Genomic DNA, 22129 nt, shown 5'->3' with positions numbered 1-22129 from the left:
TCAAATAGTCCAGTAAGTTCCCATTCCTTTACAGGGCCAATTGAGCAGAACACCAGCTTGAAGTTCCCCACACATTTATCATTACTCCCTTGTTATTGGCCCCATGCTTCTGAAAATGCTACTTTTCCAGAGACATCTGCATGATGTATGCCGTATTCGTAATTAACCACGGAGAGCAAAGCAAATTTCTTAGTTTTCCTGTCCGCACAAACTGAACTTTAAAGGTGCCTAGACCCATTTGCCTATAATTTGGCAGGCTTTATCCAGTTTGTAGGGGCTACTATACCTGCAGATTGCACATACTTCTGTCTAGGGGGTGGGGGGCAGCTGGGGAGAGTTGCAGCTATTTTTGATTCCCCATAATGGGGGGGGGGGGGAGGGATGCAGCAGATTCAGGCCCTGAGCCTCCAAAGTGTTTCGTACCAGAGCAAGCTGCTTTCCAAAGTGCTGAACTCATCTGAATTTAGTCATGTAGCTACTGCATACCCTGACTATCTGTGCTAGTGACATTAGGAAATATCTCTCTAAGGTCCTGGAAAACAAGTGTGGGTAAGAAGCTGACGCTGAGGACATTCTAAGATAGCATTTTCAGAAATGGTATCTGTTCTGTCCACTTTGTTGTTGTTTAGTCGCTTCCGACTCTTCATGACCCCATGGACCAGAGCACGCCAGGCACTCCTGTCTTCCACTGCCTCCCGCAGTTTGGTCAAACTCATGCTGGTAGCTTTGAGAACACTGTCCAACCATCTTGTCCTCTGTCATCCCCTTCTCCTTGTGCCCTCCCTCTTTCCCAGCATCAGGGTCTTTTCCAGGGAGTCTTCTCTTCTCATGAGGTGACCAGAGTATTGGAGCCTAAGCTTCACGATCTGTCCTTCCAGTGAGCACTCAGGGCTGATTTCCTTCAGAATGGAGAGGTTTGATCTTCTTGCAGAGCCTGCTAAAACAGGTAGAGCGATGTAAATTAACTAGATAGGTGGTGTCAGGATGAAGAGTTCAGATCCGTAAGGCACTGGGGAGCATTTTGGGACCAGCTGGGTCTCTACAAAAGAGATGTGCTGCGGTGGAACTGGACTGTTGGCACTTAACTTCACAAAAGTCACTTGAAATGTTTTATATTTTTGTAAACCACTTCGAGGAGTGGTTTTTTATTTTATTTTAACAATGAAGCAGTATGTAAATTTTGGTAAATAAATAAACGTGAAAGAAGAATAGAACCAGAGTCAGAAAAGATCTTAAAGACCATCCAGTCTAAGTGTCTATTGATGCAAGAAAACCAGTACTATGGTATTGCTAATAGGTGGCTGCATTAAAACCTCTACCCAAGGAGAGCCTATCACTTTCTGCAGCAATTTGTTCCATTGTTGAGCAGCTTATACCATCAATAAGTTTTTCCCCCTAGAGTTTAGTCTAAATCCTTTTTCTTTGTAATTTGAACCCACCGAGTAAGGGGCTACCCACTCTGGAGCAAAAGAAAACAAACTTGCTCCATTATCTATGTGGCAGCCCTTCCAAGTATTTGAAGACAACTATGCTATCGCCTCTTAATCATCTCTACTCCAAGCTAAATACACCCAACTCCTTCAACCTATTCTCATAAGAGCTGGACTTCAGATCCCTCCTCATTTGTTGACATCACGCTCCAGGCACAGAGATAAACCAGAGGAAGAGGTCCTTTAATAACACAAACATAATAACCAAGTTATGGATTAATAAATAAAATGAATGGTGAATTAATAAAATGTATATACAATAAAAGATTCAACCTAATATAAAAGAATGTAATGCAAATACATATAAATCCAAAACACACAACTAATTCTCAACAAGGTACAACAGCCAGTATAATTAGTAAAGTTAATATCCGTATATGAAACAAATTCCATGCATCAGTAGAGTTGAAATACAAATTTCATGCAGTAGTACAGTTAATATTGATGAAAACTCCAGAATGTATTTTTGTTTCAGTACTTCCTCAGAAACTACTGTAATAAATGGCAGCCAAGCTTAACTCTTCCCAAGATATCACTGAATACATAGCAATGTTAAAAAAAAAAAAAGATTAATTAACAAGAACCAGGAAGCTACCCTCCAGACACCTTCCAGTTTGTTGATATCCTCCTTAAACTCTGGCATCCAGATTTGAACTCCAGCTGAGCAGAACAGAGAAGTGCTATTACAACTGGCAAGCTGGAAATCCAAAATTGCATTAGCCTTTTTAGCTGCCACACCACACTGCTGGCTCACGTTTTATTTGTGGTCTACTAAGAAAGTAGGAGGAGCTGGAGAGCATCTGATGCAGCTAAATTCATCCCCAGCCACTCTTGAGCACCTTACAGCACATATAAGAAACAAAACATCAAACATTAAAAAGCTGAATATCCTATACAGGCAAAAACAAACCAATAAATCAATAGAAACCAATAATAACAACAACAATAATAATAAACAGTTTAAAGTTATACCCAAATTAAAATAACTGCCAACCCCAACTAAACATTTAACTAGCCCCAGCCTGACAAAAACAAAACAGAGGAACCAAAATTAGAACTGTTTTAAACACTGTAAAACATTTTAGCCAGTTTCCCTGACCCAAGAGTTGTTCCAGCAATGTCCCAGTGGTCTCCCAGGAGCCTCTTTTGGCCATTTAGGATGAGTCTGGGACCCGTCCCCTAGGCCAGGTGGAAATGGGCCTTGCAGCAGAGAGCAGGCTTCCTTCCAGCACTCACGGCAGCAGCAATGTGTAAATGTTTTAAATAATCAGGTTCAAGCTTAGAAACAATCATACAAAACAAATGACAACTCTTTAAAGAGACAGAAGAGTTGAAGGGAAAATGGGAGTGCTTACTAATACAGTGGTACCTCGGGTTACATACGCTTCAGGTTACATACGCTTCAGGTTACAGATTCCGCTAACCCAGAAATATTACCTCAGGTTAAGAACTTTGCTTTAGGATGAGAACAGAAATCGTGCTCCGGCGGCGCGGCAGCAGCAGGAGGCCCCATTAGCTAAAGTGGTGCTTCAGGTTAAGAACGAATTAAGTACTTAACCCAAGGTACCACCATAGAATGTCAGAAACATGGTAAAACGCTGATGATTATTGAATGAGGATTAGAAGGCTAACATGAACCAACTGTTTAGTCAGGCTAAACCAGCCTTTTACAGTACAACCTTATCGAATTGAATAAGGTTTACCTCTGAATAGGCATGTATAAGATCGCACTTGGCGAATTTGTCAGTTTCAGTTTCAGTTTCTCATTTTTTCAATCTTAAATACAGTACAGTTCTGTACTTTTCCAGCCTGGGGACTTTTTAAAGTCCTCATGAAAATCTATCAGCATTTTAGTTGCACACTTCACCTAATATACACATTTTTGCACGCAATTTTTCCTAATATGTATGTTTATGCAAAGCAGTCTTCCAAATAGAACTCCTTTTTGTATGTTATTTTTGCTAATCAATGCACTTTTATGCACTCTTCCCCCTACTGTATGGATTTTTGTAGACATTACGTGGCTGGAGGACTGCATTTCAAATTCAGAGAGGTTAAAATGTCGAAGGAAAGTCGTGTTTCAGTTTGCGCAAAGTGTGAATCAGAGAGCTTCACCTATGACACTGAACGGAATCGCCTTTCTCCCCATTGCTCACTGTTAATTATTTCCACGGTGTGGTTGGATTTCTGTCCAGTGACTTTTCTCAGATAGTTGATGGAGATGGGATGGCCTGAAGAATGCTTCAGGATCTTGCGGTATCAACACAATGAGCTGTGGTAGGCAAAATGTTGGCCACCAGTTTTTGTTCCCAGTCCAGCTTCTTTATCACTTTGTATTCCAGTGTCCAGGCAAAGCTGTTTACCAGAAATGTTATTCAATGTGAAGGTCACTAGGATGTTAGTCCAGCTGAGATGCTGAATGCAGTTTGTGTCCTGTCCTAGCCAAATCCTCACTTTGCTGTTGGAAGTAATGACCACCTTTATAAATTATTTTCCAAAGTGGTGCCCTTAGTCTGCAAACAGACTTTTTTTACTAGCTTGAATTACTGCGCTAGAATAAAGAGGCTGTTGGCATTCCTGAATTTAATGTACTATAAATGTTGAGGAATTAAATGAGTTTATATTTTTTAAAAAGAAGAAGGGAGGGGTGGGCTTGACAGTAAAAGTCTGAAAAGTCCTAACTCACTGCATGCAGGAGCAGCAGATATTATTTCACAGGTGGGTTATTTTTATGAAATGCAGTACTTCACAAGACTACGTCACAAATAAAACATTGGTAAGGGGGGAAGCCATTAATGCAATGCTAATAATATATGCAAAAAATAGACAGAAATTAAATATCATAAAAGCTATATTAAAAGCACCACACAAAAGGTTGTTATCGGGGGGGGGGGATATACAGTATAAAGCAAAAAAACAGAATATAGAAAAAGCTTTTAAATAACTTGATCCAATAATGAAACCTAAACTGGTTTAATCTTAGGAGCAGAGAGGGCTGCCATGTAAGAAGTCAGATTTTGGTCCATCTAGCTCAGTATTGCCTACACAGGATAGATTCAGACAGGTGTCTTTCACAGCCTTAAGAGATGCTGGAGACTGAACGTGGTACCTTTTGCATGCAGATCAGGTGCTCTGCCACTGAGCTATGGGCCTTCCCCTGTTGATAAAGGAAAGCAGTAACTAGAAAATGATTAACCCCAATCACCCTATGTTACCTGCTCATCAAATTATCCATTGATATTATTAGGAGCACCTGATCTTCTGGGTGATTATGAAGATCAGCTGCTTTCCCCCCAATGTTACACAGTCTGCAAAAGTGTCTTCGCTGAGCTTGGTGTGTAAGCCTTCCTCTACAGCAGCATTGTTGAGATGGGGTGTCCTGGCTTTCTCAAGAATGCAAGGTATTTGATGTGTGGGTGAGGTTGAGATGAAAATAACTTGTGGGCTCCCTTTGCTTCCCTGCAGCACTACAAGCCTGTCTGAACATATATCAGATGGCACAAGACCTGACAACAGACTTAGAGGCTTTTCCCCACACTTGAGGATGCAGAGCGGGTTCAGCTATGTTCTCATTTTATATTCACAACAACTTTGCAGAATTTGGACAGGGTGACCTGCCCATAGACACTGGGGACCCCGCTGGGAAATACTTTTTCCCCAGTTGCCACTTCCATGTAGCTTTAGCAGCAATTCCTCACCCCACCAGCCATTCATAACAGATGCTCTTGAGTGATACTACTTCATTGCTGTATCATAGCGCAAAATGTATTGGCAGAAGCTGCCAAGCTCAGTATTATAGTTGCCGTTGTTGTTGTTGTTTAGTCGTGTCCAACTCTTTGTGACCCCATGGACCAGAGCATGCCAGGTACTCCTGTCTTCCACTGCCTCCCGCAGTTTGGTCAGTTGCCATAGATTGGGCAAATGCCCTCAGAAAAGCAGAACAAAATAAAGAATATCAAAAAACGCATTTGTGGGCTGTGTGTGCTACCAGGTTGATTGAGAACTGAGACACACACACCCCTTCCAGAAGTTATTTCCCCATGCATTTGCAAGGAGAGAGGAATGTGACCCTTATCCCCACCAGAGGTGGGTTTAGGGGGGGGGCGCAACCTAAAATCTACATTGCACTGAGCATGGATCCACAGGGGCGCCGCAGGGGACTCTGCAACTGTTATGTAGAATGGAAGGTGAGAGGCAGGTGGTGCAGAATTTTGGTGTTGCACAGGGCACTGCTGAAATTTGAAACCCCAAGGTCCTCCACCGCACCCATATGCTTATTTACATTGCTTCTACCCTCCAACCCACCCACTGGATGGAAGGTGTGAAGGGGATGTGTTCATGAAAGTTCATCTGAATATGCACAGGCTCCTTCCTGTGGTCCAGAACTCTGCCAGGTCAGTATGCCCAACCTTGTAAAAGAGCCTACGTGCGTTCAGACACATGCATGTAGCCTGAGGTCCCTCTTTCAGTGGTCGGGTTGAGATCCCACTACTCAGTGTGCAAAGGCTGGAGCCACAGGGATGCCACACTGGGAGCCCCATGCTTTCAGTTCCAGTTCCAACCTTCAGTCTGCCCTCAGCCAGTCCTCTCCTGCCAGCTGCCCCATGTACAACCAATCAGAGGATTGCTCTGCCTCCTTTTGGTTCTGGCTTCCCCTATTGGCTGATCTCCCTGGCTTTTACCCCACCAATCCCAATGGGCACCAGCCACTGCTGTTCTGAAGGGCTGCGGAAGGACTTCCAGAACTGCACTGAGAGCTTCAGCGGAGACCATGACTAGCTACCAGCCAAGGGTGCTGATTGGCAGGTCTGTTCTGTGCCACTCTGGTTCTGGTATCTGGTGCATGGACGACCCCCCTGCTCTTCCTGGTCATCACCCAACACTCACTCTGTCACATCACACTGGTTCTCCTAAAGCAGGAAGGTGGTGGCCTGCTTAGCCTGGTATGACTTCCTGTGCCTACAGCAGAAGTAGGCAACCTTTTGCCTGTTTTACCCATCTTGGCACTGGGTGGGCCCTGAGTTGGTGCTGAGCAGGGCCAAAGAAAACACACCCTCTTAAGTATCTCAGGAAAGAAAGAGAGTAGAAAGAGTATGGGGTGGTGGTAATTCAAACTCCTTCCTTGTCATCTGCATGAAATCTGCTTGAGGGCCACATGAGTCCCCAGAGGGCATGGGCTGCCAAGTCTTGGCGCACAAGGTCCATTGAAAAAGATGACAAATGTAAGGTTACATGAGATGTTTTGGGAACTTAGGAAAACTCCGAAAGCTATTTGGATATATTATCATTCATGAATGGCTCCTTATTAAGCCCTGGATCCGGGTCATTTTCTGCCTGTCCTGCTGGGGCATTGCCCAGCAATGCAGATATGTGCCCACCTAGCCAGGGTTTGACAATAGAGGGCACCTTGGGTGCCTTCTTCACCTGCATCAGCAGCTTCTGTTACTTTCAAAGCATTAATCCAATAGGAGACCCCCGGAACAGTCTGACATTTATTTTTCTCCTTGATCGCAAGTGTTTTCTATCTCCTCCCTGTGATATCAGAGAGTTTGCTGCTGCTGCTGCTGCTGCTGCTGCTGCTGCTGCTGCTGCTGCTGCTGCTGCTTTTTCTGTTTTAAACCACCTCATTGGAATTTATGATCCAGACATCCCCTCTGGCTTTTTCTTCCATTGTGACTCCAGCTTCTCTATTTAACTTTGCCCCCCAGGACTTTGATCTGCAAATTTCCACCGGCCTTTCTTTCCTACCCCTCCTTAGTTTTTTTGTTTTGTTTTTTTTTACTTTTAAAATATTGTAAAAGCATGTAGTGAATTTGCTCCAAACCGTTTTGAATCCCTCCAAAGGTTTCCATATGCTGCATTTGGGGCATGGGGTGTGATGGGGGAATGTGGGCATGGTGTGTGTGTGTGTGTGTGTGTGTGTGTGTGTGTGTGTGTGTTTTCCTGCCTTAAAGAGAATATAGGGAGAGGAGGGGGAGGAGAGGGTGGCTTCCTCCCTCCCTTTTTTAAACCATGTTGGCTCTGTCCATGGTCAAAGTAATTCAGCCGTAATCCCCTTTTCTCTTCCTCTCCTAGCCTTCCATTCATATTCTAATCACAGCTTTCCCTTCTCTCGAAACCAGCCACTTTATCAGAGCTCCAGTTTTGCTACTCGCTTGAGCCCTTCCCAGCACACAGAGAGACGCCTTCAGAAGAAACGGGCAACTTTTCTCCCATCTTCCCCCACCAGCCTGCACGCATCTCTGCCTCCAAATAACCCTGCAAGAGGGGGGAAAGTCTCTGGGAAATCTTCAGACCTCCGGAGGGATGGGTTCAGGCATATTTCAATCCACAGCATCTATCTCTTCCCCTCCCGGGAACACACGCACTAACTTCTTCCTTACTCTAATAACCGAAAGAGAAGGAAAGAAGCGCTTAGATTTATCCCAGTGATGATGGGGAGACGGGTTTGTTTCCTGCTCCTCCGTGCATTTTAGGGCCTCTTCACACGTTACACCCCAGCAATACTCTAGTCTGGAAGCCTATTTCTGTGATGTTTGAGAAAACAAATCTGTAGCGTTCACATTTCGATGGGTATCTTAAAAAAGATTGTAAATGTGTGAACAGTTTACACCTAGCATGGACTCCTTAGTCCAGAAACAACCTGCGCTTCCAAGATGCTCTGAGCGATTCCCTAAGAAGAGGAGGTCTAACATAGTCTTTACATGCCCCCAAACAGTGCCCGAGAGAGAGAGAGATCTAAGCCAATTTTGATCTCAGCCTGCAAGGAGCCAAAAGCTGGGTGGTGGATGGGGGAGCAGTGGAAGAAGAGGGGGCGTCTCTCTCTCTCTCTGGAACTTTAACCAAGACAAACGTTCCCTAATGGCAAGTGGGGAGGAGGGAGAGGCAGCCGGGGAAGGGGGGGGGGAGTGTCGGGCTTGCGTAGATCTGAAGCCCCCCTCGCTGGGGGAGCGCTTTTCTTATTCAAAACAGTGGCACAATGGGGTTCACATTGAGCCTTGCCACATCCCCATCTGACTAGCAGCCATTCATCAGGCTGGCCGGCCTATCAATGACATTTCTCCCATCAGGGCTCCTATAAAATGACGCTTTTTCCCATGAAACATCCGCAAACATTTTGACGGCTCTGGCGTTGCCCTGTTGGATTTACTGAGGATCTCTCCCTCTCTCTCTCTCCTCCCCCCTTCCTTCTCTCTCTCTTTCTCTCCCCCCTCTCACCCCCTTTCTAACCTCCACCACCCCCCACACCAGCACACCTCCTTCTCCCTCTTTTCTTTCGCCGGCATCTCTGAGCAAAAACAGGGGAACTCCACAAAACTTCAGGACTTTGGGGGCTCCTGCACTGTCCATGGGAACAGCATGCATTGTGGGTTGCTGGAGGAACCTGACATGGATTCCACAGGTCAGTCCGAAGCCGTCGGGGCGGCAGGGAACAGACTCCGTCCGTCTTTTTTTTGCGCCCAAAGTTTGGCAGGGATCAAGGCGAGAGAGGGATCCACAGGGAAGCGCGGCGCGCTGGCCTGGGGGCTATGGGATCCTCCTAGGTTAGCCGCTTCCGCTCGAGGGGATGCGCCTGGGTGTGGATCCTCGAGGGCTGGAGAAGGTTCGCTGGTTGTCACTGGAAGGGAGAGGGGGGGGTCCGATCCGAGGCACGTGGACTCGGAAGACTTGCTCTCCAGGGAGGGTGCCTCGGCTTGCAGAAGCCCCCCATCTCCCAAATCCAGATGGGCAGGATCGAGCTGGGCAGCCTCTCATTTGAAGGAATGCGAGCAGAATTGAAGGAGCAGAACTGAATTATTATTATTTTTTAAAGGGATTGGCGAAGTGAAACTTTGGGGTGCTGGAATGCAGCTTGCGAAGTGGGAGGTTAGTTTGGAGGTGTTCGTCGCAATTCAAACGTCTTGGGGCGCAGAGCTTTGAGATCAGCTGGAGGGGGGACTAGGAGGCTGTTTCATAACGCGGGGGACGATGAGGCCCGTTTTGATACTGAGCCCCTTCCCAAAGGGCTGAGATTCCGAGATTTTAGTCATCGCCTCCTGCCAAGTTCGGGGGCTATCGGCCTGGAACGGCTTTTTGGGATGGAAATTGTCCTAACTTTAATAATGATAACGTTGATATTATTATTATTAATTGTCATTACGTACTATTTCTGGGTTGGATTTCAAGTTTCTAGGCCCTCTAAACTCCCACCATCATCTGCACATCCCAAACTCCCCTCTGTTTTCCCTTGGAAGGGAAAGCCTCCGTCCTTGCCGTGCATCTTCCTCCCAGGGGAATGTACTTAGAATTTCACCCTTAACCTCTCTCCCGGCCCCCTTTAATATCGACTGATGGTTCCTATCCAGTTTGAATTCTGTTTACACGGTAGGTGGGGTGTGTGTGGAATCCTTCTGGGCTCCCCCTGCGCTGCTCACGATCCTGGCAGCAGAGTTGAGGATCCCGCGCTTCACATGTGGGGCGTCTCGCTGGAGAGACACCTGTGACTCGGCCGGGGCCTGTGCCGAGAGCGATGGGGGCTCCCTCGGGGCAGAGAGAGGGAAAGAGAAAGAGAGAGGTCCGAGGCTGCACTGTGACTTAACAGGCTGCAATCCTATGCAGTACATACTGACCTGGAAGCAGCAGGCTCCATGGCCCTCGATAGGGCTTACTTCCGAGTAAACCTCCCTAGGATCGCGCGGCCTCGTCGGAGGGCTGCGGAGCCCAAGAAGAACTGGAAACTGCAGGTGCCGCCTCGCCCAAGAGATGATGGGGCGGCCATCGCCCTCCCTCTTATCTTGAACTTTAAAAAAAAGTTGCATCGAATGTGGCACTTTCCTACTGCGGTGTTAATTTTTGTAGTATTTTTATAGCATTTATTAGTAATTAATAAATTACTTATTCGTTACTACGAAATAAACATCACCGGCCGCTCTCCTTGGATTGCTGACTCTGGAGCGACTCCCTAGAAGTCACCACGGGACTGTCCTTCCACGAGGCCCTCGCAGTTTTGTTTTTAGGGTTTGTTTAAAAATATATATGATTTCTTTCCCTTTAAGCACTGGAGTTTAAAGTTGGGTCCAGCTGTGAACTTCTTTTTGGGCAGGAAAAGAGAGGTCAATCAAAACAAAACAAAAAGGCGCTTGAGCGACGCATTCTCTTAGAAAACGCGCCTGCTTGGAAGAAGCCGAGTAGGCCGGAGGGACTCGAGGAAAACTCGGGGGTCAGGCCCATATCTGCCCCCCTCTCCAAGCCCTACGAGGCCAAGCCGGCAGCCAACGTGCCCCCCAGAGACACGGGGGGAGAAAGAGTTTTAGGCCCCCAGAAGCCAGCCGGGAGAGTGCGCGTGAGGAGGGGAGAAGCGAGGCACCCGGAGGGGCTGCTTGGCGAGCCCGGCCTCGGCCCTCTTGTTTTAGGGGTGGCGTCCCTAACAGCTCGGCTCTCTAACTTTAAAGGGGGAAAAAAAGGAAAGAAGGGTATAAGGTACAGTTTTGTTTTAAAACATTTCCTATATTAAAAAAATATACTTTGAACGGACTGAGTGGGAGCGAAGGAAGAAAAGTGTCCCCACTTGGGGGTTCCCCGTTTCCATTTTAACGTCGGAACCGGGAAGCTAGACCCTGGTGTTCTTAGGACCCTTTCGCGCGCGTTAAGCAATGCACGCGACACTTGGAAGCAGCGAGACTTTCGGGGAAATGGGTGCGGAAAAGCGTGTTCCACGACGGGGCGCGCAGTGGTGGTTTTCGGAGCAGGGCTGAACTGCGCCTTTCGTGTAAGTCTCTCCAAAACCGACTGCTCTAGTGTAAAGCAGCCTCCGGGCCGGGGGACTTGGCAGCGCTCCGGGCCTCGAGGTGGCGGCGGCGGCCTCGGCTGCGTGGCCTCGCTCGGTGTCGGGGGACGGACGACCCCCAAGCGAAGGCCCGGCCGCCCGCTGGCCTTGAAAGGCGCGCCGGGCTGCGCCAACCTTCCCAGGCGGCGCGCCTGATGGAGGGCAGCGGGTTTGATTAAGATAATATTAATCAGAAACCACTTTCGCCTTGCTCAGCAGATGGCAGGGAAAGTGGAGCCTTTGGCGTTGCCCCATTCAGACACCTTCACCTCCTTTTCAGGGGACTTAATCCAATTAGGCTTTCCTCGGACTTTTCAGTTGTTATGTAAAGAATCCCCTTTTTGCGTTTGGGGAGAAATATGGCTTCATTGGAAGCGAAGGGGCGGCGGCGGCTGTGTGTCTTGGGAGGCTCGCGGGGGGGGGGGTGTAGTCTCGATTTAATTTTTCCTCGCCATTCACCTCTTCTCCTTAATCGCTTAATGAGGAAATCAGCTGGAACGACGAACTGCCCAGCATTTCTTGGGTTGTGTAAAACTCTAGGAACCCGTTGCAAAAAAACCCGTGTGTGTGATTGAAATAATAGACAACAATAATCTGTCTCTAGAAACGAAACCAGTTCTTCTGAAGCAACCCCTGCTCTAAACAAACCCATTCTCTTTTCAAGAACATCTTCAGCAAGGTGCTAAGAGAGAGACATTGAAACAGATTTAACCCTAATTTAGGTACAAAGTTGAAATCCATTGGGGTTTCCATTGATGGGGAACATGCAACAGGTTGGTATTTGAAAGGAAGTTTGCCCAACTTGAATGGATTTGTGGAAACAGTGAAAAGCCTATGGCACTAAATAAAATGGGCATATCTTGCTTTTAAATTTTTTAAAAATAGGAATGTAGAATCATAGAATTGTACAGTTGGAAGGAACCACGATAGATGTACAAATTTGAAATAAGGAAGGCGGGGGATGGGGAGAGTCGATCCACATGCCCAAGTAAATCCCTAAATTAAATCTCTACCAAAGAAATTGTAGGGGAAGGGAGGGAGGGTCGTTTTCTGTTGAGCAGCGGGGAGCTGAAGACTAATTGAAATAGGCCAGTGGCGGGACTGAGCCCGGCAGTCCAACTGGTGGTCGTCCTCTACAATTCTTCTGAAGCCTGTTCCCAGGATCCAGAAGCAAAAAAAGGGAAAGTGCCACCAAGTTAATTCCAGTTATATCTTCTTCCGAGACACTGATTAGCCTCAGAACCTATTTTTAACACTTAAGCTCTGCTCTGGAAATATTTGCAAATTTGCAAACAAAGGCAAACACCTGTGTGCATGTCCAGAGTGTTCCCTAGTACCTGCCGTGTAACAAAATATTGACCTCAAACACCAGTGATTAAAAGTTAGGGCCTTTAGGAGGGGGTCACCTTATGTGTCGGCACCCATCTTTTTAGAGCAGAATTGCTAAATATTTTTCTTTCTTTTTTTCAGTAGAGGGCCACATTGACCCTTGGCCAGCACTTTAAGGGTGACATGCCTGTGATGGGTGCAGCCACCCACACAACTCTTGTGCATGTGCGTGCACACTCATGTGCATGTCCATGCAGATCAGCCGAGGAGAGGGGTGCGATGCGCACCCCATCAGAGTGCTAGGTGCTATCCACCCATGACTGTGCCTACTTCCTCCCCTTGTATTTTTTTACAGTTACTAAAAATAGGGCAAAAGGAATAAACTGCTTGGATCAGGTCCCAGAACTGGGGACAACCACCTCTATTTTGAAAGCATTAGCCATTCCTGCCCATGCTACATCCAGTGGGTATGATGAGCTTGGGGTAGCAGTTTAGTCCTTTTTAGCTGGTCCCTTTTTCTTTACCCTGTTTTCACCCAAGCAGAATTTACAACACTAAGGAAGAGAGAAAGTCTGTGCAACAGGACAAACAGCCAGGTTGGTGGTGATCATTCATTTATTGACTTTCTAACTGGGGGTGAGATGAAGGCATTATACGCTATTCAAAGGGATGCAGCCCTCCAATCCTCTTTGTTTTAATTCGACAATGAAACCAATGGAAAACGAAGGTTGTCTGTGTGCTTGTAGGGCAGGGGGTTGTTTATAGCCCTAATTAGTGAGCTGGTCCCCCTCCCCAAAGAGGGAGACATTCTCATTAAACAAAGATCTTAGTCAGTCAACCCACCAGATGTAGAAGGGCAAGGCACCTTTTTCTCAATCCGGTCCTCTTATCAACCCTTCAACCTGTCAGGTAAGGGCCTAGTCCAGTTTCCTCATAGGTTATACCCTACCCTTCTTTCAGGAAGGAGGGGGGGGTGTAATTCCGTGTCCAAATGAGGAGATACAGTCCTAGCATTCTCCATCTTAGAAGATGCTGAAGTTGGTGCCTAGTTCCCAGTTACTTACTTGTTTCAAATTATTGCACAAATAAGTTGGTGAGAACCAAGTAGCCAACTTCAGCAGCATGTATAAAGGATGTTTTACAATGTCTGCAAGGAAAGAGGGGGCAGCTGTGGCTACAGGGGGTCGGGTGTCCCAAAGCGGTTAGCCTTGGCTATTGTGACAGTCCCAGGAATGGCAAAGGAGGCCATGGGGAGGCCTGTCCTTGTTTTACAGCACAGGGTTGTATCCTGTAACCTAGTACATCTCTTCACTTGTAACTGAAGAGGCATACTTTCATAGAAAACCCCCTCCACACTGGTTTTGTTTGCAGTTGTTTTACGCAACGTGTAGTTGAAACAATAATAGTGAATTAGTGGTGGTTTCATAATAGTTTGGCCGCATGTCGTTCTCCATACTTCCCTCAGCTGCCAACATGAAATACAGTGGTACCTCAGGTTACATACACTTCAGGTTACATACACTTCAGGTTACAGACTCCGCTAACCCAGAAATATTACCTCGGGTTAAGAACTTTGCTTCAGGATGAGAACAGAAATCGTGCTCCGGCGGTGCGGCAGCAGCGCGAGGCCCCATAGCTAAAGTGGTGCTTCAGGTTAAGAACAGTTTCAGGTTAAGAACGGACCTCCGGAACAAATTAAGTACTTAACCCGAGGTACCACTGTACCAATCAAGTTTCATTCGGCATTTAGTGGGTGACCTGTTTACTGAGCATTCTGACTGATTTGTTTGCAGGGAGGTTAGAAGTTGGCTAAAGCAAGTGTCGCCTTGCACTTTCGCAGCCCGATCCTGCAGGTGTGTTGCGTAAGACCTCACAATCAGCTAGAATTGCACAACCTGGATTTACCCTTCTGTAGTTGAAAAATACCAAGAGTTTGGAAGCCCCCAGTGAGCCAAAATTGATTAAGAGGGAATTTTCTGAAACTGTTAGGCAAAATGCTCCCAATCAGCTTTGCCACCTACAGAATTTTGAGAGGTGATGAAGTCTCCAAGCTACCTTTCTGCAACCTGTTTCTTTTTAATGTAACCCCTGAGGAAGTGGGTGGGAGAGTTTTCTCTTTCATTGTGAAAGTACATCTCTTTCAGACCAGTTCCTGTTAATCTGCAAAATTATATTTAAAATCAGTATTCCTCCTCTCCCTCTCCCTCATCTTAGCCTGGAAAATTTGTCAGCAATTCATGTGGAAAAACGAGGGCCATTTCAAAAGTGTGAAATACTTGAATAATGAGATTTTAAAAAATTATATTTGAATATTTCAATGGTGTTTCTCCATTATTTTCCACCTGACAGACTATTAGTTGTAAATGAAAAGTATATGCTCTTCCTTAGCAATTCTGAATTCCTGTTTACAGAAAGTGCTATAATTTAAAGCTGTAAATAAAAAAGTTTGTGGTTGATGTTGTGGCCTTCTCATCTCAGATCAGTTATGAGTAGACTCGGGTCCATTTTCCCATACCTTTCATTGCAAAGTTTAATAATTTAAGCTTCACAATGAGGGAAATGCTTGTCATTAAAGAAGTTGTAACTTCGCATTTTCTGATCAAACCTCAAGAGTCTGTCATTATTTCTGCACCCCCAGTGTCCCTGATTCCATCTTGGCTCATTTAGGATTTTCTGTCACGTGGTTTCACGTTCATATTGTAGGGGTCATGTATGTGTGCAGAATGGCTAAATGGAGAAGAGCATTTCTGTCAAGCCAGATGACGTTTTGTGTGTCCTTGAGGCCGTATTCTGCTTTTTCACCAGTTTGACTGAGAACGGGGACAGCACCTGTTCTGTGGACCCTCCTGATTTGGTCTGAATGTTTGCCATTCATTCTGCCATCCACGGTGGCGCCAGCGAGACTCCACTACTGTGTGTGTCCTTGGAGGAGACGGCGGTGTGTGAATGTTTGTCTATGTTCTAAAAAGGGGTTGTGGGTCTATGAAGGGAAAGCACCGTCTCTTTTTTCTTTTCTTTTTTACCTTTCCCCACCTGCCAGGGCCTTAGGAGGGAAAAGTGAAAATCTGTGTTGCATAGATTTAGCAACAAGTGTCTTGGAAAAAAAGTAGTGGAAGAAGCAAACAGGATATAATTGAGGGGGAAGATTTGGCTCTTAAATCATGGGAGCCGATCCCTGCCACGTTTCGGAATATGCAGTGGGGAATGGCCTCCCAGAGAGATCTGGAAACAGAGATGGGATTGATAGTCTGATGCTGTTACTGCAAGTGCTTTATGCCAAATTGCCAGTTCTGGGATTTGAAACCAGCTTATATGTTCTGCAGAATGAGGGACCTTCCAGAGTCCAAATTGGTGTTTTATTGCCGCTTTGAGAACCAGTTGCGGGACAAGATGGGCCGTTTGCCTGATCCTGCAGTCTCTTCTTAGCACAACAAAAGCAAGGACGGTTTGGGGGGGCATGTTTTGGACATTTGCGATATGGAAACTTATTGGATTTCAGCAGGAAGATGCAAGATATGCATTGATTGGAAATGAAGCTGTCTGACCACCCCAAAACTATTGCAGGCACAAGTTGCATTGAAAGCAGGATTATGTATTATTATTATTCATATTAATAAATGATTGCCCTCCCTGCTAGCATCATGAGCCCAAATCATCTGGAGGAGCTGTGAGTACCCTGAGCTGGTAGAATTCTGAGCTTTACCGATTCAAACTTCAGGGTATGTGTTTGTGGTGTAGATGTGATACATTTTGAATACGCCCTCACATGAAGAAGCTTTCTGTAAATTAAAACAGGGCTGGGCAAACTTCAGGCTTGTCAGATTGACTTTGTTTCTTGCTAGAAAACCTCCTCTCCCCAAGACCTACCAGTGTGAACCAGGTGCAAAAGGCATGCACTTGCAATTAAAGAACAGAGTTCTGAACCCTTATACTTGCTTTCACTACCAGAACTGAACGGAATTGAACACATAGTTCTTTCACACAAAAGGCAACTCCTGGTTAGCTTTCTTTATCTCATCATCAGTCAAAACCCTTTGTGGAAGTCACCCAGAGATGTACCTGTAGATCCCGATCTACCTTCTGCCTTAAAACACTATGAGAAAAGGTTTAGCAAAACCTCCTTACTGATGTGACACGCAGGGAGGTTCTTTTTAATGTGGCAGAGCATTTTTAAAAATGACACCCACACCCACACACCTGTAGCTTCAAGTGGTGCCCTTCAGAATTCTACCCCTGCCTCCTGCATAATGTGTAGAAAGAATAATGCCAGAACTCATGCAACCTTTGACCTGGAAGCCATTCCCACTAATGGCGATTGTGTGGAAATTGTTACCATCACCAAGGACCACTTTTCACCTTATTGACAGGCAGCAATGGCGTTTGCACCATGGTTCGAGCATCTATTTCTCTCTTTTGCACTTTCTGTGTAATGGGCACAATGGTGAAAGGAGTGGATTTCAGTTGGGTGGAGCTTACTCAATTCACCATGAGGATGATGTGCACATTCTTAATTAAGAAGTGGAAAAGGAGGAAGTCGCTTGTCCTCTGTCGTTGCTGGCTAGTGATGTATGAAACTGCAAAGGAAAATTGTTTTTGGTGGTAAACTCTTCATTAAAATAGGCTCCAAGTCTGAGGGCCCATCCGGACTTCAGCTTAATGTGAATTGTGAACCCCTTGTGTCTCCTTGTGTCTCCCTTTGTACATGTGCTGTTCTCCTTCAACTCCTTCTGTTCTTTCTCCTCCCTAAGACCAGAGATTCCCTATGCTCTGAAAAATCCAAATCGGAGAGCTACATCAATTGCACAGGGAATATCGGGTTTTAGGGAGGACAAAGTGTGGGAACAACAGTAGTTGAAGGAGATCGCCATATGGATGAGGGAAAATTAAAGGAAACACAAGGACGAGCCCTGAGACTTGGTTCAGATTAAGCCCTGCTGTTCAGTTTCAGTGATGACCAGTCCACAAAACTGATCTCTTTCCTGCCAAGTGGTACATAGTGGTTAATTCACATACCCATGAACATTTTGGCAGGTTGGTATCTGCAGTGGCGTCGCAACGGGGGGCCGGGGGGCAGTGCGCCCCGGGTGCCATGTCTGGAGGAGTGACAAGAAGGCCCCCTGCGGGGTGCTCGCCCCGCCACCCCTGGGCGCGGCGGCGCGAGCAGCCATCGCGCCGCCGCAGCCACACGTGGAGGATCACACCACCGTACGTATGGCACTCAGGCGGCACCGGCGGCAAACCGCTACATACAATGCATGTGTGGTGTCGCACGCATGCGCTGTATGTATAGCAGCGCCACACACGCGTCGTACGTAGTGGTGCAATGCATGCACAGCCGGCAGTTTGCCCCACCCCGGGTGTTGGTTAGCCTTCATTCGCCCCTGGGTACCTGAACTTACCTGGGGTGTCAATATGTTCCTGATGACACAGTTCACTTGAGTTGAGTTCATCATCAAAATTCATTGAGCTCCTCGTGGACTCATTGACACTTCAGATTGTGTTGGGCTTCCCCTTCCATCAGCCTCAGCCAGCACAATGTTGTGAGTTGTAGACCGAAAACATCTGGAGGGCAACAGGTTATCGATTCCTGTTCTAGCAAAATATTGGCACAACTAACCAGCCTAGATTTGATTGAAACAAGGATCCAGTTCATGCAACCACTTTGGGCCATCTTCCATCTGGCAGATTGTACAATTCCCAAAATTCCCTGGGAAGAGGGATTGATTGTTAAGCCACTCTGGAAGCTGTAGCCCTGGAAGAGGAACAGGGGTCTCTTAACAACTCTCAACAAACTACAGTTCCCAAGATTCTCTGGGGGAAGTCATGACTGTTTAAAGTGGTATTTTACTGCTTTAAATGTATAGTGCAGATGGGGCCCAATATATGTTGGATCTTTCCCCCAAGACCTCTGTATAGCTAGATCTCAGAGGGCTTCAAAAATATTGACATGATAGGGGACATAGAGAAGCACTATTCAAGTCTGATGTCCGTCCTTAGTCAGAGTGCTACCTATACCCTGACCAAGTGAGAAAAGTTTGCAAGGAAGAGTAACTACTAGCAGGTTTTCATAGCCACAGACTTGCTCCTAGTAGTGACATCTCCATGGTGATTGCAGGGAGACGTGTTTTCGGAGTGAGGTAGAAGGGTGCCCAGGGAAATAGCTGCTTGTAATTGTGGGAGGAAAGAAAGCAAAATATTATGAGTTTGCAGTTGTGCTTTAAGCAGCGATTGGAAGCAGGGGGCACCCGAAGAGAGGCCATGAGCCCACAACAAAGGGGGAAGGAGGGAGGTGGAGAGCAGGGATCCAATGGAGCATGCGTTGCCCTCCTTCCTCGGACAATGAGGGAGCCCCTGCAGCTTGCTGTGAAATAAAAACCATCCAGAAGAGAAGGGAAAGGAAACCCCGCAGAACAGCTCCCAACAAATCATTCTTAATCACTCATTAACAGTCCTGTCCAAACAAACTTGGGAGGGGACCAGCAGCATCCCTCCGGCCACCTCAGAGAGAGAGAGAGAGAGAGCAATATTCACCCAGGCCAAATTATTACTGGTGTAGCTCATTTCTTTTCATTCATTCTCATGGCCCTGGTTTGATGTTCCAAAGCTCCTTTCATGGGAGCACATTGGTTGCTCTGAAACGCTTAATGGGGTTCCCTTTGATCAGGGTAGCACTGAAAGAAGCCCGAAAAGAAAGAGCAGTGTAAGGCGGAGGGACAACACACACACACACACACACACACACACACACACACACACACACAGGCCCTCAGGCAGCAATCCTGTACACACGGACCTGAGAGCAAACCCTTTCGAGGTAGACACTCATAGGATGGGACTGCTACTTCTGCATTTAAAACAAGCCACGCTCGTGACATTACTGGGACAAAGTTGGCCTTAATGGCGCCAGCGCTAAACGCTTCCTTTCAATACTATGTTTTGAAGTCAGTCAGGAACTCGGGAGGCAAAGAGAGCAGTGATCTTTTGCCCGTTTGTTGAGCTGTGTCCGGGCAGTGCCAAGGCCGTCCCATGTGCATCTGTAGTGACAATTGTTGGCCTCTCTGAATCAAAGGGACTTAGAACCTGGCTAGTGGAAAGCGAATCCTTGACCTCCTTAAAAGTCTTTGTGGCACCTTGGATCCCCTTCAAATGTCACATGCTTCTTTCGGAGATGGTGCAAAGCAGCTGTTGGGTGGCAGAGTGCTGAACAGGGTCACATCCATACTGTGTGTTTAAAGTGCTCTTGTACCGCTTTAACAGGCATGGCTTTCACCCCCAGGAATTCTGGCAAGTTCACGAAGGGAGTTGAGAGACTCCTCACAGAGCTGCAATTTTCATTGCTGAAAATAAATGATGCTTCTGCTGAAAATACTGGAGTTGGAAAGCAAGCATTTTGGGGAGGAAGCATCATCGGATACTTTAATAGCCATTCTGATACTGGTGTTTACAAAGTTGAGAAATGAACAGGTGAATGATGTGTTGTAGTTTTTATTTATAGGTTAGCAAAGGGGACCAGAACTTAGTGATGGAGCATGTTTTGCATGTGAAAAGTCCCATTCTCTAGTATCTCTTGCAGCAGGTGATATGTAAGGCCAGTGCTGGAGACCTGTTGTCAGTCAGAGTAGACAATTCTGGGTTAGATGGATAATTTAAGCATCCGACGGGGCATAAGGCAGCTTCCCTACGTTGTCCTACCGATATAGCAAGCAAAACTTACATTCCCATGTCGAGTGGAACAAATCCTCTGTTTGTTTAGAACACATGAGTGCACCATCTGCACCCGTACATTGAAAGAGGATCATACCACTTTGAAAAGTCATGGCTTCTCATGAAGAATTCTGGGAACTGTAGTTTTTTAATGGTTGTGAGCTGCCCATTCCTCTCACAGAGCAACAGGTCCCAGGGTTCTCTGGGAAGAGGGGTCGATTATTAAACCGCTCTGAGAGTTGCAGGTCTGGGAGGCGAATAAGGGCCTCCTAGCAACTCTCAGCACCAAAGAACAAAGTACTGTATTTTTCGCTCTATAAGACACACTTTTCCCCTCCTAAAAAGTAAGGGGAAATGTGTGTGCGTCTTATGGAGCGAATTCAGGCGGGAGGCGCTGCTCAGCGCTCCCTTTAAAGAGCCATGTGGAGCATGGGGGCTTTTCCCCAAGGAAGGGAAAGGGCTGCCCTTCTCCCTCCTAGGGGAAAAGCCCCCAAGAGCTGCACACACACTCCTCTCGCTCTTTAAAGGGAGCGCGGCTCTTGGGGGAGCCTTCCTCCTGCTGCCCGGGAGAGACTGTGCGCGGCTTTCCCATAAGCCAGCTGTGCTGTGATCCCACTTGCTGTCCTGGCTTCTGGCTTAGCCGCGCACAGCCTCTTCTGGGCAGGGGGAGCCTTTATCCTGCTGTCCAGGAGAGGCTGTGCGCGGCAGTCCCATAAGCCAGAACAGCAAGAGGCTATCACAGAAGCCAGATCCCTCTTGCTGTTCTGGCTTCTGGGGTTCAGAATATTTTTTTTCTTGTTTTCCTCCTCCAAAAACTAGGTGCGTCTTATGGTCTGGTGCGTCTTACAGAGCAAAAAATACGGTACAATTCTCAGGATTCTCTGGGGAAAGCTATGACTGCTTAAAGTGGTTTGATGCTGCTTTAAATCTAGAGTGCAGATAGGTCTGAGGCCTACATTTTTGCGTAGCCAACCCGCCATATCATAGCCTCCCATGTGCTTAGCAACACCACCACCCCAACTCTTTGCAGGCATTAAAAATGGGCAAGGAGGTTATAGTCTCTGATGGAGAAGTAGTATACTTGTTTGAGACGTTATATCAGAGTTGTTGGGAATTGCTAGTGAGAAGATGCTGAGGTCCTGTTTGCGGGTTTCCCACAGGCACCTTGGTTGGCCACTGTGAGAACCGGATGCTGGACTAGATGGGCCATTGGCCTGATCCAGGAGGGCTTTCCTTATGGTTTTATGTCCATATTCCAAACCTGATTAGTGACTGATTATGCTCAGCACTGTGGGTCATAAGTTGTGCAAGACTCCTTTAGAACCATTTAAGCGCAATATTCTTTTGACATGTAAAGTAGAATATAATTGGGACAGCAGTATCACCACAGCTTACCTGGACAGGACTAGGCTGGGACAGGACCACAACAAGGCTGGGGCCACACAGGTGTACCAGCACAGTCAAACTGGTGCTCCCACTAGTCTATCGACACAGCCCCAACCATGCTGCAATCCTACCCAGCACCAACCTTATTCAGGAAAGCTGCAGCAAAGCCAGTACTGGGAGGACAACTCTGCCCAAATGTGAAGTTTACAAGCTGGCTTTCAGTGTTTTGAAGGAACATAAGAAGCTGCCTTATGCTAAGTCCAGACTATTTGTCCATCAATCCAACAATCGCTGTCCCAGTCAGCAGGAGGTCTCTAGGGTCTTGGGCGGAGAGGGATCTTTCTCATTAACTGCTACCTAATCCTGTCCAATGGAAACCCTGGGACTGAGCCAAGGCTCTTCAGCATGCCCAGCA

The 22129-nt window shown here is 46.7% G+C and overlaps 1 protein-coding gene across 2 annotated transcripts in view; it reads left to right on the top strand.

Annotated features, from left to right (window-relative positions):
* Nucleotides 1-8486: 8486 nt before the first annotated feature.
* Nucleotides 8487-22129, top strand: part of RFX4 (regulatory factor X4) — a 68206-nt gene continuing 54563 nt past the window's right edge. Inside the window, exon 1 of one of the 2 annotated variants that reach the window (XM_028746097.2) lies at nucleotides 8487-8892. In XM_028746097.2, the coding sequence (XP_028601930.2) occupies nucleotides 8850-8892 (43 nt within the window). In that variant the 5' untranslated portion in view covers nucleotides 8487-8849. The remainder of the gene's footprint in view (nucleotides 8893-22129) is intronic. The other variant, XM_028746095.2, reaches the window with a different exon arrangement.

Source organism: Podarcis muralis, chromosome 10 (genome assembly GCF_964188315.1).
Source record: "Podarcis muralis chromosome 10, rPodMur119.hap1.1, whole genome shotgun sequence".
NCBI lineage: Eukaryota > Metazoa > Chordata > Lepidosauria > Squamata > Lacertidae > Podarcis > Podarcis muralis.
Note: the sequence above shows the minus strand (reverse complement) of the source record. Positions and strands in the feature narration are given on the sequence as shown.